The 14,207-nt window shown below is 49.4% G+C and overlaps 1 protein-coding gene across 1 annotated transcript; it reads right to left on the minus strand.

Moving 5' to 3' along the window:
- Positions 1–228: 228 nt before the first annotated feature.
- Positions 229–1,443, minus strand: ARC (activity regulated cytoskeleton associated protein). The gene has a single exon (XM_009480717.2). It carries the CDS (start codon positions 1,441–1,443, stop codon positions 229–231), a length of 1,215 nt encoding a protein of 404 aa, XP_009478992.1.
- Positions 1,444–14,207: the final 12,764 nt, after the last annotated feature.

Consider the following 14,207-nt stretch of genomic DNA (forward strand, 5'->3'; position numbering starts at 1 on the left):
ACCACTGTATTGCATGGCTGAGGTGAGGTGGGCAGCCACATTCTAAGGTGCCTCTCCCCCATCGCTTCCCTCCCCCCACAAGCAAAGTTAATTCCTCTGCTATGGGCTGTTGGACTGAGCACACCTCATGTCTCGTCTCAGCCAGAACCTCTCTCCAAGGAGAAGCTTCCTAAATATGCCCCCTTCTCCCTTTCATATAACCCAGACTGCTGCCTCCCTTGGACTAACTCATATGACAGTAGCTGGCGGGCTAGGGGGCTCAGGTTGAGTCCCATTGCTTGGCACGGGACTGGCAGTGGTTGAGGGAGGCACACTATCCACAGAATCTCCTGACTGAATCTCAGGGGTCCTCTGTGGGCTGGGCTCCTCAGAGTGGTCCATGTTGCCTTGGACTTCCTTCCCTCTTTGGATCAGCTGCTCTAAGGTCTTGGGCAAGGGGTAACTCAAGAAGCGCTTCAGTTTTGGCTGGAGGGTGCCTACCACATACTGGATAATTTCCTCCTCATCTGCATCAACATAGAGGGTCTGGTACAAGTCCCTCTTGCGCCAAAGGAACTGGTCCAGGGGCTCCCCCTCTTTCTGGGGCAAATCCAGCTCCCTTTTGATAGCATCCCTAGTAAGAGTCCCCTCACTGTACTGCAGGAACTCCTTCTTGAATTCAACCCAGTTCTTAACAGAGTCCTGCTTGTATTCCCACCACTTTTTAGCTGGGCCATTCATGTGGTTTTGGATCTGAGACAGCCAGTACTCCTCTGTTCCACCCACCTGCTTTAAGTATTCCTCCAAGTGGCTCAAGAACTCCCGAGGATCCTCAAAGACCTGGGTCTCCACTGGGGAGGCTGGAGCATCCTCCGACACAGAGACCCACTGGTAGGAATCATGGGCCTGGGGGATGCTGGGCACCTCCCCAGGAGGAGGGGTCAGCGCATACATTTGGCTCATATCAAGGGCATAGTCATAAATCTCCCCCTCACTTGGCCTTATCTCTGGGCCTCCCACCCCAACGGACACGGTCTGCTTGCCATGCTCCCCAGGACAATATTTGCCTCCCATGGACTCCAGACGGTCCGCCCACTTCTCCAGACGGAAAAAGACCTCCTTCCAAACATTCATCTCTCTCTTGACCCACCTCTCCAGATGGGCAATGGTTTCCTGGCACCTGGCCAGGCAGGCCTTGATGGACTTCTTCCATCTCTGGTTATCAGTTGGGACATGGTCCTCTAAGTTATTCTCTAACTTCCCCACTGATTTCTGCAAGCCTTTCAGCTCGCGCTCCACCTGCTTGGAGACCTCAGACAGGAGGTGCCGGTGGGTCCTCCTGACGTGCTCCAGCATTTCTGCCCTGCATTTCCCTATCTGCAGGATCACATTGGGCTTGTTGGCAACTCCACGGTGCCCCTGGAAGGAGTGGATGCCCGCATTGGTGACATTATCTAGCTGCATGGCTCTGACCGTGCAAGTGTCAAACACAAAAAGAAATGGGTTGTAAGCCCTGGCACTAGAGCTGGCTCTCAAAAACCCCACCACAACACTTCCCAAAAGACACACAGAGACTTCTAAACCCCCCTCAAAGGACTTTTCGACACAAACACAACCAAATCAGATATCACCGCAGAGCGAGCTGTTCGGTCCCCGTGGATTCCAGAGAGAGTTGTAGGCAAATTTCTCCTGGTGCCCAGCTGGAAACGCCGGTCTCACGTGCTCAGGGTGTCCCAGAGAGAGCCAGGATCCTCCAGGAACAAGGAGAGGAGTTGGCTAAGATGTCCAGCCCCGCACGCGTGCCCACTACCTGTTTGTCAGGAGCTGAGAATCTTGAACGGCAGAGAGTCCTCGCTGGAGAAAAACACACAGAGATGCACACAGAAGCTGGAAGCTGCTGCAAAAATCCCAGTGATTTCTCCTCTGGTAAACTTGGCGAGTCAAAAGCGCTTTCACTAGAGATGCAAAGAGCTGCTTCTCTTCCCTGTCTGAACTGCCACTAGTCCAGGCTCTTCCATCTACTTATACCCCACACAGCTCAACATGTGGGTGGTGCCCTGCCTCCTCTCGCACTCTCAGCGCAGCGTTCATTGGAGGAAAAGAGAGGCCGGTGTCTGTGGCAACCCAGATCTTGGCAGCCTCCCCTTGCTTCCCACCCCCTCGCGCTCGCCCCCAGACTCGACGCGAGAAGCAGTTGAAAGGTGCTGGAGACAGTTGGACAGATGGATGAGTAATCGCACCTTCCGCCTTTCAGATTGCAGGAAAAACACTTATTCATTCCACAACTATTTACTCAGCAAGGTCATCATTAGCATGCTTCCCCTGGCAGGACTTGCAGAGGGGGAGATGAGGAGGAGTTCAGTGTGTCACACCAAGACAGACACCCACGGCCCCCCGCACACCCTCACATGCACACACACACACACACACACACACACACACACACAGAGTGATCTCACTCCTAATGCAAATGCTAGGAAATGGTGGCAAATCAGCAGAGGGGGGAAAAAAAAGAGACAAAAGAAAAGAAAAGAAAAGAGGAGGGGGGAAGGAGAGGGGGAAACACTCAAAGGAGCCACTTCAGTACAAACTGGAGCACTCTGGACTTTCTAAAACATTGGTAGGTGGGAGTCATCCCCACTGCTTAATTGCACCAGACCAACAGCTATCTTGGGAATATTCAGTAAGGGAGGGGGACGGCATCCTGGTTTTTACACCAAATTAAATCCGCCCATTAAAAGCCTGTTCCGTACTTAGCTTGAATCAGATGCTTAATCAGTTAGCCAACCCACAAGCGCAGATGAAGCTACATTTGTTCTTTGCTCTTGACAAAGCAGGAAAAGCCAACCATAAAAGGAGTCCCCGGGTCTTATATAAGCCAGGGATAAAGGATTCCCTAATCGGAGAGAGTTCCCCGCCGGAACACCCTCGGAGAGGTGCTAAGGACATCTGGGGCTTCTCGTCCCCTCTCAGTGACAGTGGCCGGAGGCAGTGGGATGCTGATTCATTAATATCACCTAAAAAGGAATTTCAAGCCTGATGCCAGCCGAGAGGTGCCTTGCCTCCTCTCAGGGTGGTGGGCAGTCTGCCAGGGAGGCTTAGGATGGGTCCCCGCTCCCACGGCTCGTGGTCACGTTTCCTGGTGGGACTGCAACCAGCCTGGGAAGAGAGAAATGCAGAGGAAACGGATGGTCTTTCAGTGAAGTCCTGCTGAAAGGAGGTCTCAGTGACCCCGTGCATTTGGTTAAAGCAGAGTCCCTAGCCAACTGGTGGTGGTTAAGCTAAAGGGCATGAGGGCCAGGGGTCAGGACTCCCTTTCCCCCACCCATATCTATGTGCTGCACGAAGGCACGCGTCTGTTGCCTACCAGGTGATGGCACGTGGACAAACACTTCTGCCATATGGCTCTCAGGGGAAACAGGAGGGTTATTTAGGGCACCAGCAAGCTGACATGGAAGGGCTGCATGGTTTGGTTGAAGGTGGGGAATGCCAGTGGAAAGGGAAAGGGGACAGAAGCCTAAGGGTGTAAATCAGGATTCCTAACCCAGCAGACCCTCCCAATGCCACTTTGTCCCCCACACATATCATGACGCTGATACGACTGGCAGAGAGCTGTCCTAGTAAGTCATGTTGCTTACTTCTCCACCTTCACCCAGCTTTCCTAAGCATGAGATATCTGTGCATCTGTGTTTGTGTTTAGAAAGGGTCAAATGTCAATCATCTGAGGGTTTGGGACAGATCTGGAGCCTTTTATGCTGTGGTCTCTATACCCCAGAGAGTTCACCTTAAACCTGTATTACCAGTAGAGATCACATGAACTGGGAGAGACTCTGCAATCTATGTACCTCTGGATCAGTGCAAAGATATTCTCCAGACAGGTTTTCACCCAGAATCCCCAGAAACAGCCTGTAAGAGGTTGCCAATGGATAGGGACAGGCAGTTGACTGGATTTAACTTTGCAAGGCAACCTCATTTCAACCTCACCTTGTCCCAGCAAATGTCAGAGTGTAGCATGAAGTGGCTGTAAATCCTACTGCACCAAATCTGTCTCTTTCCATCACCTGCTACTTCTCTTTCCTGCTCCCTTAGTTTTCATTGTGGGGGATTCATCAGAGTCTGAATGGCCTCATCTGGTGCTTAGGTCTGGTCATAGCATCTCAGGATTTTTAAGGCTGGAAGGGACCTCAGAAGGTTTCTAGCTCAACCTCCTACTCTAAGTTGGGTCAGCCGCTGGGTCAAATGAGGTGGTTCAGGTTTCAGATATTGAAAACCCCAGGGATGGGAATTGCATAACCCTCTTTGGACAACGTGTTCCACTGCATGACTGTCCTTAGAGGGAAAACCTTTTTCCTTAAAGTCAGACTGAGCATCTTGTTTCAATTTATGCCTGATGTCTCTTGTCCTCTCACCAGCCAGCTCTATGAAGAGCCTGGCTCTATCTCCCTGATAAACTCCCCACTGGTAGGGGGGACTTCTGTTAGGTCGTCCTGAAGCCATCGCTTCTCCAGGATGGACAAGCCCTGGTCACACACCAGGCACCAGCCAAGTGCTGTAGCCCTGTCCATCTCAACGGCCTTTGCTGAACTCATTCCAGTTGATCAATGTCTTGTACTAAGGGGCCTAAACCTGGTTGCAGCAGCTAAATATGGTCTAATACGTCCTGAGTAGAGGGGGATAATCACTTCCATTGATCTTCTGGCTGTGCTCACGCTCCCACAGTCCAGAATACTTTTTTTGCTGCCAGGACACACTGCTGGATCATGCTCATCCCACTGTCTCCCAGCACTCCCAGGTCCATTTCTGAGCCCCAGCCAGTCAGTTGTTGCCAGGGACTCTTTCTTCCCAGACACAGCATTTGTTCTTGTTGAATATCATAAGGTTTCTGTTGGGTCCAGCTTATCCAGGTCTCTAGGTTCATCTCATTCTGCAACCTTTTCACTGAGTTCTAATCTGTGTGCTCTTCTGTGGAGGTGGTGGGGGAGACAGAAGAGGCAAGGAGGACCGGGGGTTTTCCTTCTGGACCTGCTGGGGAATGACTTGCTGATTAAGATATAGTGATAAGCTTCTTCATTGTATTTCTAATTAAAGTAAGGTGCGTGGGTAGAGGAGGAGGAGAGAGGGGGGCCTGAAGCAAAAGGAGGAGGGAGACGTGGAGTGCTGGGAGCTGACAGGGAGAGGCAATTTGAGGCAGACAGACAATTTCCGGGCACAGAGAGACAGACGGGCATGGAAGGACAGGAGCCATGGACTGGGGCAGGTTGGGGAGGAGGGTCTCATTGCCACAGTGGCTTTACCCCATGCCTTCACAAAAAGGCAGCTAGAGTCCTGTTGCAATTAGCTGCCTGGCCTTAGGGGAGCTGGCCATGGGATGGACGGAGGAGACTGCGGTGTGTCTGGTGCTTGGGGTGGCCACAGGAAGTCCAAGACAAGAGGGGAGCAAGAAAAGCAGAAAGGGAGGTGGGAAGCGAGTATGAGAGAGGAAGAAAAAGGGTGAGCAGTGAGCCGGGGTAGTTTCCTCCAAAACAGCAGAGCAGGAGCAAGGAAGGGAGAGAAAAGAGAAAAAGCCACATCTCATAGCTCAGCAGGGATGGTGTCAATGTGGGTTGTCTCCCTCGAGCTTCCTGAACAGTTTTAAGGCACAGTAGATTAGAAATCAGACCCCCCCAAAAATGAGGAGAGAGTAAGAGAAAAGCCAACAGACTAATTACAGGCAGACAAAAGAAGTGCGTGGCGGCAAGCCGCAACAGAAAACCCCACTGCGGGGAGGGAGACAGACGAAAGGGACACTGAGTCGTAGCCAGCGCTGGCACCTTCCCCAGTGCTGTCCCAACAGTGCTTTGCCGAGGACATGATGCACCCAGAGCCCGGTGGCACTCACCTCTTGCAGCCGTTCAGGATGTGGGCTTTTGCTGCAGCTCGCCTTCGAGTAACCTTGATGGCGTTTGGGGTTTTTTTTCAGTTGATGTCCCTTTGCCACCTCCTCTGGATGAGTGTTTTGCCTGGATCTATCTTATGGCAAGAAATACCACTTCTTGGAGATGAGCTTGAACTGTGAGCCAGATGAACCTGGTGAGTGAGTGAGAAGAGGGGGATTCCAGGGCTTTGGAAAGTTTATGGTGCAGCTGAGTTGTGCTGTCTTTTAGTGGTTTATGCTCGGAAGAGCTCTGTTAGATGCTGTATTACCCTACTGTGATGCCAGGGTCCCTCCCCAATTATGCACTGCGATATGCATTGCGTTCCTTCTCTGAATCACTGCCTGGAGGACCCTGTCTTTCACCAAGGACTCTATGAATTGCCTAAAGTTAGAAGTCTGAAGGCCCGTGTGCAATTAATCCCATACTCTTGCAGGAACTGTTTTTTTCTACTGGTGAACAAGGGATTTTCTGTGTTATCCTATACCTGCTGTGCTAGAATTTTCCCTTTAACTTCCAGAATTACTTCATCCTTCTACAAGAAAAAAGAAAAGAAAAAAAAAATAAAAGAAACCACAATCCCTCCCTTCTGCCTCTATGCTCTTTCAATCCCTATCGATTCTCCTATAGGTTACAAGACAAAGCTGGCCAGTCATTTGTTTGGTAGCAAAACCCTCAAGAAGGGAATAAAATTAAGAGAAACCAAGGTGCTGGGCTTTTTAATTTATTAAAAAAAAAAGAAGGAGAAAAAGAATAACACATTTAATTTACACCATACGACTCTATTCATCCATCTCCAGCACCAGAACACTTTATTGCATTGAAGCTGGCACTCACAACGCAGAGTTTCGCATTCAAAACACGGTTCACGTCAGTGGCTGCATTGTTCCTGGCCACCCATTGTCCTCCATGGCTGGGGCCCACACGTCACTTGCTGGGAGGGCAGGGAAGCAAGCAGGAAACTGGGGGCAGCCCGCTATCAATATTAACAATAATCATAATAATTATTATTATTATCAGTGCCACTCCTTCTGGTGCAGAGGAGCCTGCAAGTTCTCTCCTTTTTTCTTTTCATCTGAAAAGCCCTACTTTGTGGGGAAGATAGAGTGCTTTTTTTTCAGACTGAAAGTATCTTCTGTATTTTATAGCTTTTTTTCTCCCCTTATTTAATGGTATGTTTGTTATTTTCGCTTCCTCACTGGGCAGAGGAAATGTTAATGAGTGCCTCCTTGTGCTGTGTTTGCCTCCTCAAGCCTGCCTGAGGCTAAATCAAGAAAGTCAAAGGAGGTGTCAGTATTTTTCATGGCAAGAACCTCAACTCTGGTGTTAGCTGTTATGACCCTCATGAGGTCAACACAAATAGAAAGGTATCTCCAAATGAACTTCATTTGCCTCCTGTGCACATCGCTGACAAGCTGGTAGAGTACATTTGTTGCTAGCAAAACAAGCTGGCCCCATGCTGAACAGCCTGATTCATACCTGGTTTATGAAATTCCATCTGCCTTTATGCCACGCGGCTGAAAGATGAATCTGGCCCATGTTTGGCTGCACACTTGACTCTTCCCTCACCTGCCCCCCTCTAGAGTGCCCCTCTAAGTGTTCTAGTAAAAGTTTCTGAATTTAGTGGTTTTTTAATCCTCCTCAGCAGTAAACACTGCAAATCACAGGTCTGCTAAATAAAGAAAAGCGGTGGGGTGGCTGTGAAGCTCATAGCCCTGGTTCATCTCCCTGTGTGTCTGGGCTGATGGACTCCCACTGGTCCAGGAGAGCTGTGCTCCTCACTGTCGACCAGGACGATGTGCACATGCTCTAGTGAATATCTGCAGTCCACGGAGCCAGTACTACCTTCTCCTGTAGTCCTGGCTCTGCTTTATCATTTCTATTTGGGTTTAATGTTAACAACACCCCCATGGCAGGGGAAGATGAGGTCCAGTGGTGAAGGTAGACAACTGGGACATCACAGGCACACATGGAAAATAGGACATTGCCCTTTTTGGTGGCATGTTGCCGTGTCATCAAACGATAACCTTGGTCATGTGGTGAGCCAGGGGAAGCTGGGTAGCCATGTGTGTTTGGCAGTACCAGCCATTCACATGATGAAGAGCAAGTGACTCAGACTACCCCATAGCTTACCTGCTCCTGCTCCTCAAAGACATCATGCTGTTCCCACGGGTGAGACTGTGTTAATCCCGTCCTTCACTTTCTCATCACCTACACAGTTTTTTTCTCCTGGACTAGGGGATGTGTGAAGGGCTTTAGAGGTGGTGGGAGCCTGGTTTTCTATGAGTGAAGCTGGGCTGGCTCTTGGGAATATTTCTGAGCTGCAGACTCCCTGCTACAGGCTGTGGGAAGGAGGAAGCAATGGAAGATTCCTGTGGCAAGCTTGACTTCACCTGCTGCTGGCCTCTCTCCTCCACACAAACCCGACACTCAGCCAATGCGTCCTCCCGGGTGCCTTTCAGAGGAGGAGAGGCCGTAACAGAAATATTGCCTTGCAATAGTAGCCAGTCCCAGTCCCATGGAGAATCCACCACAACCCCTTTTCCCCATGATATTACACACTCCCACCCCTCCTGTGAGTGGCAACAGCTCTGTTCCTTTGAGGGGAAATGTCAGAAGACACTAAGGAGTGCTAAGACAAAGCAGGTCCAGATTTGGAGGGGATGTAGAAGCCTCATTGCACATGGTATTGCAGGTAATCTCCAAGACGTGCAACAGCAAGAAAAGCCATGTTTGTTTGGACACCTCCGTGCTAACCTCATTCTCAAATTCCCTATTAACTTCTTTCTGGCTGATACCCCTAACCTGCGTAGGAGAACTGCAGATTCATAATGGGGACATGCTAAGCAGGATTTTTTTTCTGTATTCAGGTCCAGATCCCTTCACCTGCAAATGTATATAGTCTAGTCTTCTGTTCATCCAAAAATACTCTTCTCTGCCTGAACCATGGATCTGTTATTGCCTCACTGAAGAGATAGGTAGTTTTTCTCTCTTCAGGCACACATACACTCCCCACCACCACCACCACCACCACCCCCCTCACCCCCCAATGCTTTATTTTCCCTCATTCAGACTGAAATCCCAAAGCATTTTCAAACCTTCCTACCTCAACCTGGCTAGGATTTGGCCACACAGGTGTCTTTGGACAACACCCCAGGCAGGTTCGAAGCCATGCTCTGCCTCATTTGGCACTAGGGTTTCAACTCAGGTCTCCTCAGAACTGGGACATTCCTAAAGGAAATGAAAAACCTAAATGCATTATTTCAACTCATTTTGTGAACATTGTTTATTTGTTTGTTTCTTGTAATGCTTGGACAGCAATTTCCTTGCCCATGGACCATGAACATCCTCCTTTGATGGTGGGGCACAGGATGTTCTGCCTCTCTCTTAATAGGAATGTACATCTGGCTCTTTGCAGTGAGCTCCACTGAGGCATCGCAAAGGGCACCAAAGGGACACAGGTCCTTTCCATGGTCACAGTGGGACACGAGGCTGCTGTTGCTAGCCAAATCCATGTTTCCAGAGCTCTGTATGCTGACATCTGTCAGTTCTCAGCTAGCTGCTCTTGCAGCCATCATCCCCATGAGGCCATAAACTAGGGCACCGCTCACCTGTTTTCAGCAATTGTATCACTCAGTGGTTACTCAGTTTACCTTTTTTCAAATTTTTCCTTTTGCTTCTCTTTCTTCTAAGCTATTTCTCTTGTTTTCTTCTCCCCCAGGCATCGTTGTTAACAAAGGATTTCCCCTAAGCATCCTTGCTTTCAGTTGCTAATCTCTCCTAGCCATGGGAAGCCACAGCTTGAGTCAGTGCAGGAGTTGTGTCCCCTTGGCTCAAGATAACAACAGAGCAGCTGCCTTACGTGGTAATGGGGAGCCTGCATCACTAATAACAGAAAGGGTAATGTTAGGTCACTTCTGAAGGGAAGGGAGCCTCATTCAGTGCATCCTCATCCCAGTCTAATTCAACCAGCTTTGCCATTTCCATTATTTAAGTCCCTGTAAATGAGAGATGGATAATTAGGGACAGCGGGGAAGCTCAGGGGAAACAGAGGAATGTGAAAAGCAAGCAGCAGACTGCACTAATTTCTTCTTTCCAAATGTATGAGGCCCCAAACATCACTAAAAGACATATTAGATCAGGGCTAGCAGTAGCTGGGGAGTGAGCTGCTGTGTAAAGCTCTCTAGGAGCTTTCCCTTCCCCAAAAAAAAACTTCAATGCAGTGCCACAACTCCCCAGTACAAAACTACCCCCACACTGAACACAACTGCTTGGTGGTCTCAGGCTGGAGATCACCAGTCCATGGGAGCAAAGCACTGCAGAGGCTTCACATCTCTGCACTGAGAATGGTTGGGAGCATGCAACAAATGGGGGGGGTTAGGTGAAGGTGCATGTGTAGGTCCTATTTAGGGCTTGAGACCTGGAGGGTCCACGGGGCAGGGGCTGCAGGTCCCACATGAGGTGCAGTCTGCTCTGAGGCAGCATGAGGTGGACAAGGACAGGGAAGGAGGCACCCTTTAAGGACAGAGGATTAGGAAGCACACATCTGGGACAGAAGTGATCCTGATACCAGTCTTTTCCTTGTTAGTGTCTCCCTACATGATCATGGGAATTTACTCAACCTCCCTTCTCCTCATAGAGGTTGTGTCTCAGGAAGGATGACCCCGTCTGCATAGAAGACTGCTGAGAAGGGAAGATTTTTTCCCATGGATCTGTTCCACCTTAGCAAGACCAAACTGGGGCGGGGGAGGGGTGGGGGGGGGGGGAGAGAAAAAAGATAAATCAGAGGCTGCAATTGTAGGTAGGGTTATTTCTGCCTGATTTTAGTGAAAGGTCCCTAAGGACTGAAGAATGATTTTTGCATGTCTCTTGGACATGACCTGGGGAGAGATGGTCCTGCTGTGGGGTTACAGGCATGGGACAGGCAGCACTGCCCTGCTGCTGGGCTCGTTATTTCAGCCCGGCAGATGCTGGGGAGGCGGTGGCAGCTCGCTCCCAGTACAACAGGATTCAGCTCTCCGTGGGTCCTCGCAGGAATGTTGCAACAGAGAGAGGGAAGGATCTGGGGGGAGATGCAGTGGCATCCAGCCAACCGAGCCATCGCTTCTCTGCCGATCGCCATCGTTTCTCCCCTCTTGACACAGACAGTGGCCTGGCTACCGACCTTCTCAAAGAAACCCCAGCCCATGCTGTGGGGGAGGAAGCGGTGTCCTGGATTTCCCACCTCACACCCCCTTTTTCTGTTTTTCAGTAGTCGCGTTTGGCTGCGGGGAGGAAGGGGAGGGAAAGGCAGCAGCTCCATATTAATGGGTTCTTTAACGAGAAGCCTGGCAGAGGTTAGTATCCACCCCTGCGGCTACCTGAAGTGCCCTGAGCCATCCCTGAATGAGACACCCTGAATGAGACACCGAGGTGGGTGGGGGTGTGGGGGAGAAGGGGTGAGTGGGAGCAGGGAGAGGGGAAGACAAAAGGGATGAACAGCGCGTGTGCCAGAGATCAGATCTGCCGCACGCTCTTGCCTTTCCCTCACCTGCCTGCAAACAGGGAAGGGAGACAGCCTGCTGGGTGAGCTTTGCAGGGGGTGAAAATGGGTCAGCAGCACCCCCAGGGCATTGCTAAAATAGGGATGCTGTGGGCATGGCTCCCCAAATGTGGTGCCTGCCCTGCGGGGGGGGCAGTGTGGGTTACAGCCATCTTTCCTCCTCCTCAGGGTCTGTACCGGGGAGGAGGAGAGGGTGCCTGCAGTGCTGATTTGCTCAGAGCCTGGAAGGCTCTCTGAAGTGATGACAGTTCTTAGTAAGTTTGTGAAGGGGGGAAACCCCTGAGATTTGGAGGTTTTGACCCCTATGATAAACACATGCAGATCCCTCCTTCCCATCCACTGCTTGGTCTCTAACATCCTCCAACTCCCTCCCCGAATTTTGCATGTGATGGATGTGCACCATTTGTCTGCTATGTCAAGTCTTGTGAGGGCGACACAATATCATCAGGGTACCCCCTTGTTTCTGCCAGAAGTCATGCTGGAAGCTGACTGAACATCAGCCTCCACCCAAAGCTTTAGTTCCAGACACAGCAGGTCTTAAAAGCATGTTTATCACTGACATTATTAACAAAGAGGCTGTCATTGTCCAGAATAGTCATGGGGTAGGGTGCCCTTCCGAGGAGTTGTGGAAAACCACGTTTACAACTTCTTTCTTTTAACTAGGACATGAACTACAATTTCTTCACATCTGAAGAGTTTCAACCTCCACATAGCTAACTAGCCCAGCATCGTCTGCAAGAGCTTTACCCTTTTGGATAACTGATCAAACATCCATCAGGTCAGACCAAGGTATAGCTCAGAATATATGGGATACATACCTCAGGACATCCACCCCATATCTCACAGGAAACCTAACACCATCTCCCTGCTTCAGTCACACACAAAGCATAGGGATCCCACAAGGATTGACTGAACCTTCTCCCGACCCAGAAGTGCCTCCTCAGGTGTTCACCTAGGATACAAGGGTCCAGACCACAAAGGGATCTGAATTTACATCATCCAGGCTGCCCACTCCCGTTCACCCACCCTGAGAAAGCTTTGTTTCTTTGCTCAGCCCCATAAACAGAAGATTTCCCCGCCAGGCCCTGTTAGGTCTGGATGGGTTTGCACTGTGGCCTGGTAGAGTGCAGAGATGACCACAGAGGTCCAAAAGGCAATTAGCCAAGAGCTGCCAGATAGGGTCCTGCTCAATCTCTGGAAAGACACCTTCCTCCCCTTAGTTTGGGGACTGAATGACCAGCACAGAACTTTTTCCTCTTCCTCCCTCATCTCCTCTCTCCAAATATTTTTGCAGATTGCCTGTGGCATTTAGAACAGCTAAAATTATCTCAATTACATATCTCCATTGTTTTCCTTTGTTCTCTTTTTCTTTCTGGCTCTTTCCTTCCAGGCAGCTGGAACATGTTCTTTAGACAGTCTTGAAAAAACAAAAGAAAAAAAAAAACAACACCTTGCCCCAAACACCCAACAGCTAAGACTCATGTAGCTTAAGTTAGGCTTTATTTAGAAACATGGATGACATAGATGATGTGAAAAATATGAAAAAACCCATTGCCCCAGTCTACATCCACAGGAAACAGGAGAGTAGTCTTACCTAGTCCACCAAAGTCATCCCTCTGTGGATTACAGGTCTGCTGGAGCTGTGGGAGAAAGGGCTAAAGGGTTGTGCACTGATTTTTGGGACATGCTTGGTACCATGAGGCAGGAACATGACAGTGCTGCTGTGCTCTGGGATGTTCCCCCTGCCTGTCCACATGTTCATCATAACAATATCTGGCCCTTTTTATTGACCCCTCAGCTTTGCAAATCCCCTGCCAATCTGTTCTGGGTGAGAAAACTCCTTCCCAGCATCAGATTTGGCAGCTGCTTCGTTCCTGTGCCTGACAGCATGAATCACCAGAGTTAAGTAACAAACCCATTTATACATCAAGATACCATCACTGTCCAAGCAATCATTCTTATGCTTTTCAATGTGAAGCCGATTACTGTGGATTCTGCCTATGCTCATCTTATTCCCCCTCCTTTGTTCCTTAATTTTCCTCCCAATAACTTCTGGATATTTTGCAAAACAGAGAAAAACTTCAGAAGGGGGCTGGGATGCTAGGCAGAGTGAGAAAATATCTCCCAACACTCAAGAAGGGTTGTTTACTACTAATTTTATGTGCTTCTGGGAAACCTCTCAAGGAATCTCACCAAACCCTGTTTGGCAAGAACAAGTAGATTGCTAATGAGGCAGTATGCCACCTGGTTTGTGTATTATTATCTTACAAATATACCTACATACCCCCACACACTTTAATGCACCTGTTATTTTTACAAGGGTTTTCTTGGTGCTGTTTTTCTGCCTTCTTAGTACCTATTTTATTGCTCTGGTCTATTGACAGTTATTAAAAAAGTGATTCCCGAATGCATTTGGTTTATCCTTCTGAAAATGAAGTTTTGATGCGTTGAAATGGCAGTGGGCGATCCATCTTGCAAGAAAGATCTGGGGAAAGCATAGTGCACTGTGAGTTTGTGGAGGCAGAGCGGGATCTGCAAATGTTATTAAGCCTGGGAAAAGCAACAGGACTTGTACGCTGAGCATAACTGCAGGATTGCAATATTCAGTAATTGACACAAAACAAATTTAGGCAGACACTTGTGTTTCTCTGTGCTTAGCTCCAAGAAAAAACGCTCAGACTAGGCGTTCTCCTGTTGTCTGATCAGCTTGGGTCCATGCAGGACACAACCAAGGACATGGCCGTTGCCCTCTCTTTTCTGCACAGTAGCTGAGG

Source organism: Pelecanus crispus, chromosome 2 (assembly GCF_030463565.1).
Source record: "Pelecanus crispus isolate bPelCri1 chromosome 2, bPelCri1.pri, whole genome shotgun sequence".
NCBI lineage: Eukaryota > Metazoa > Chordata > Aves > Pelecaniformes > Pelecanidae > Pelecanus > Pelecanus crispus.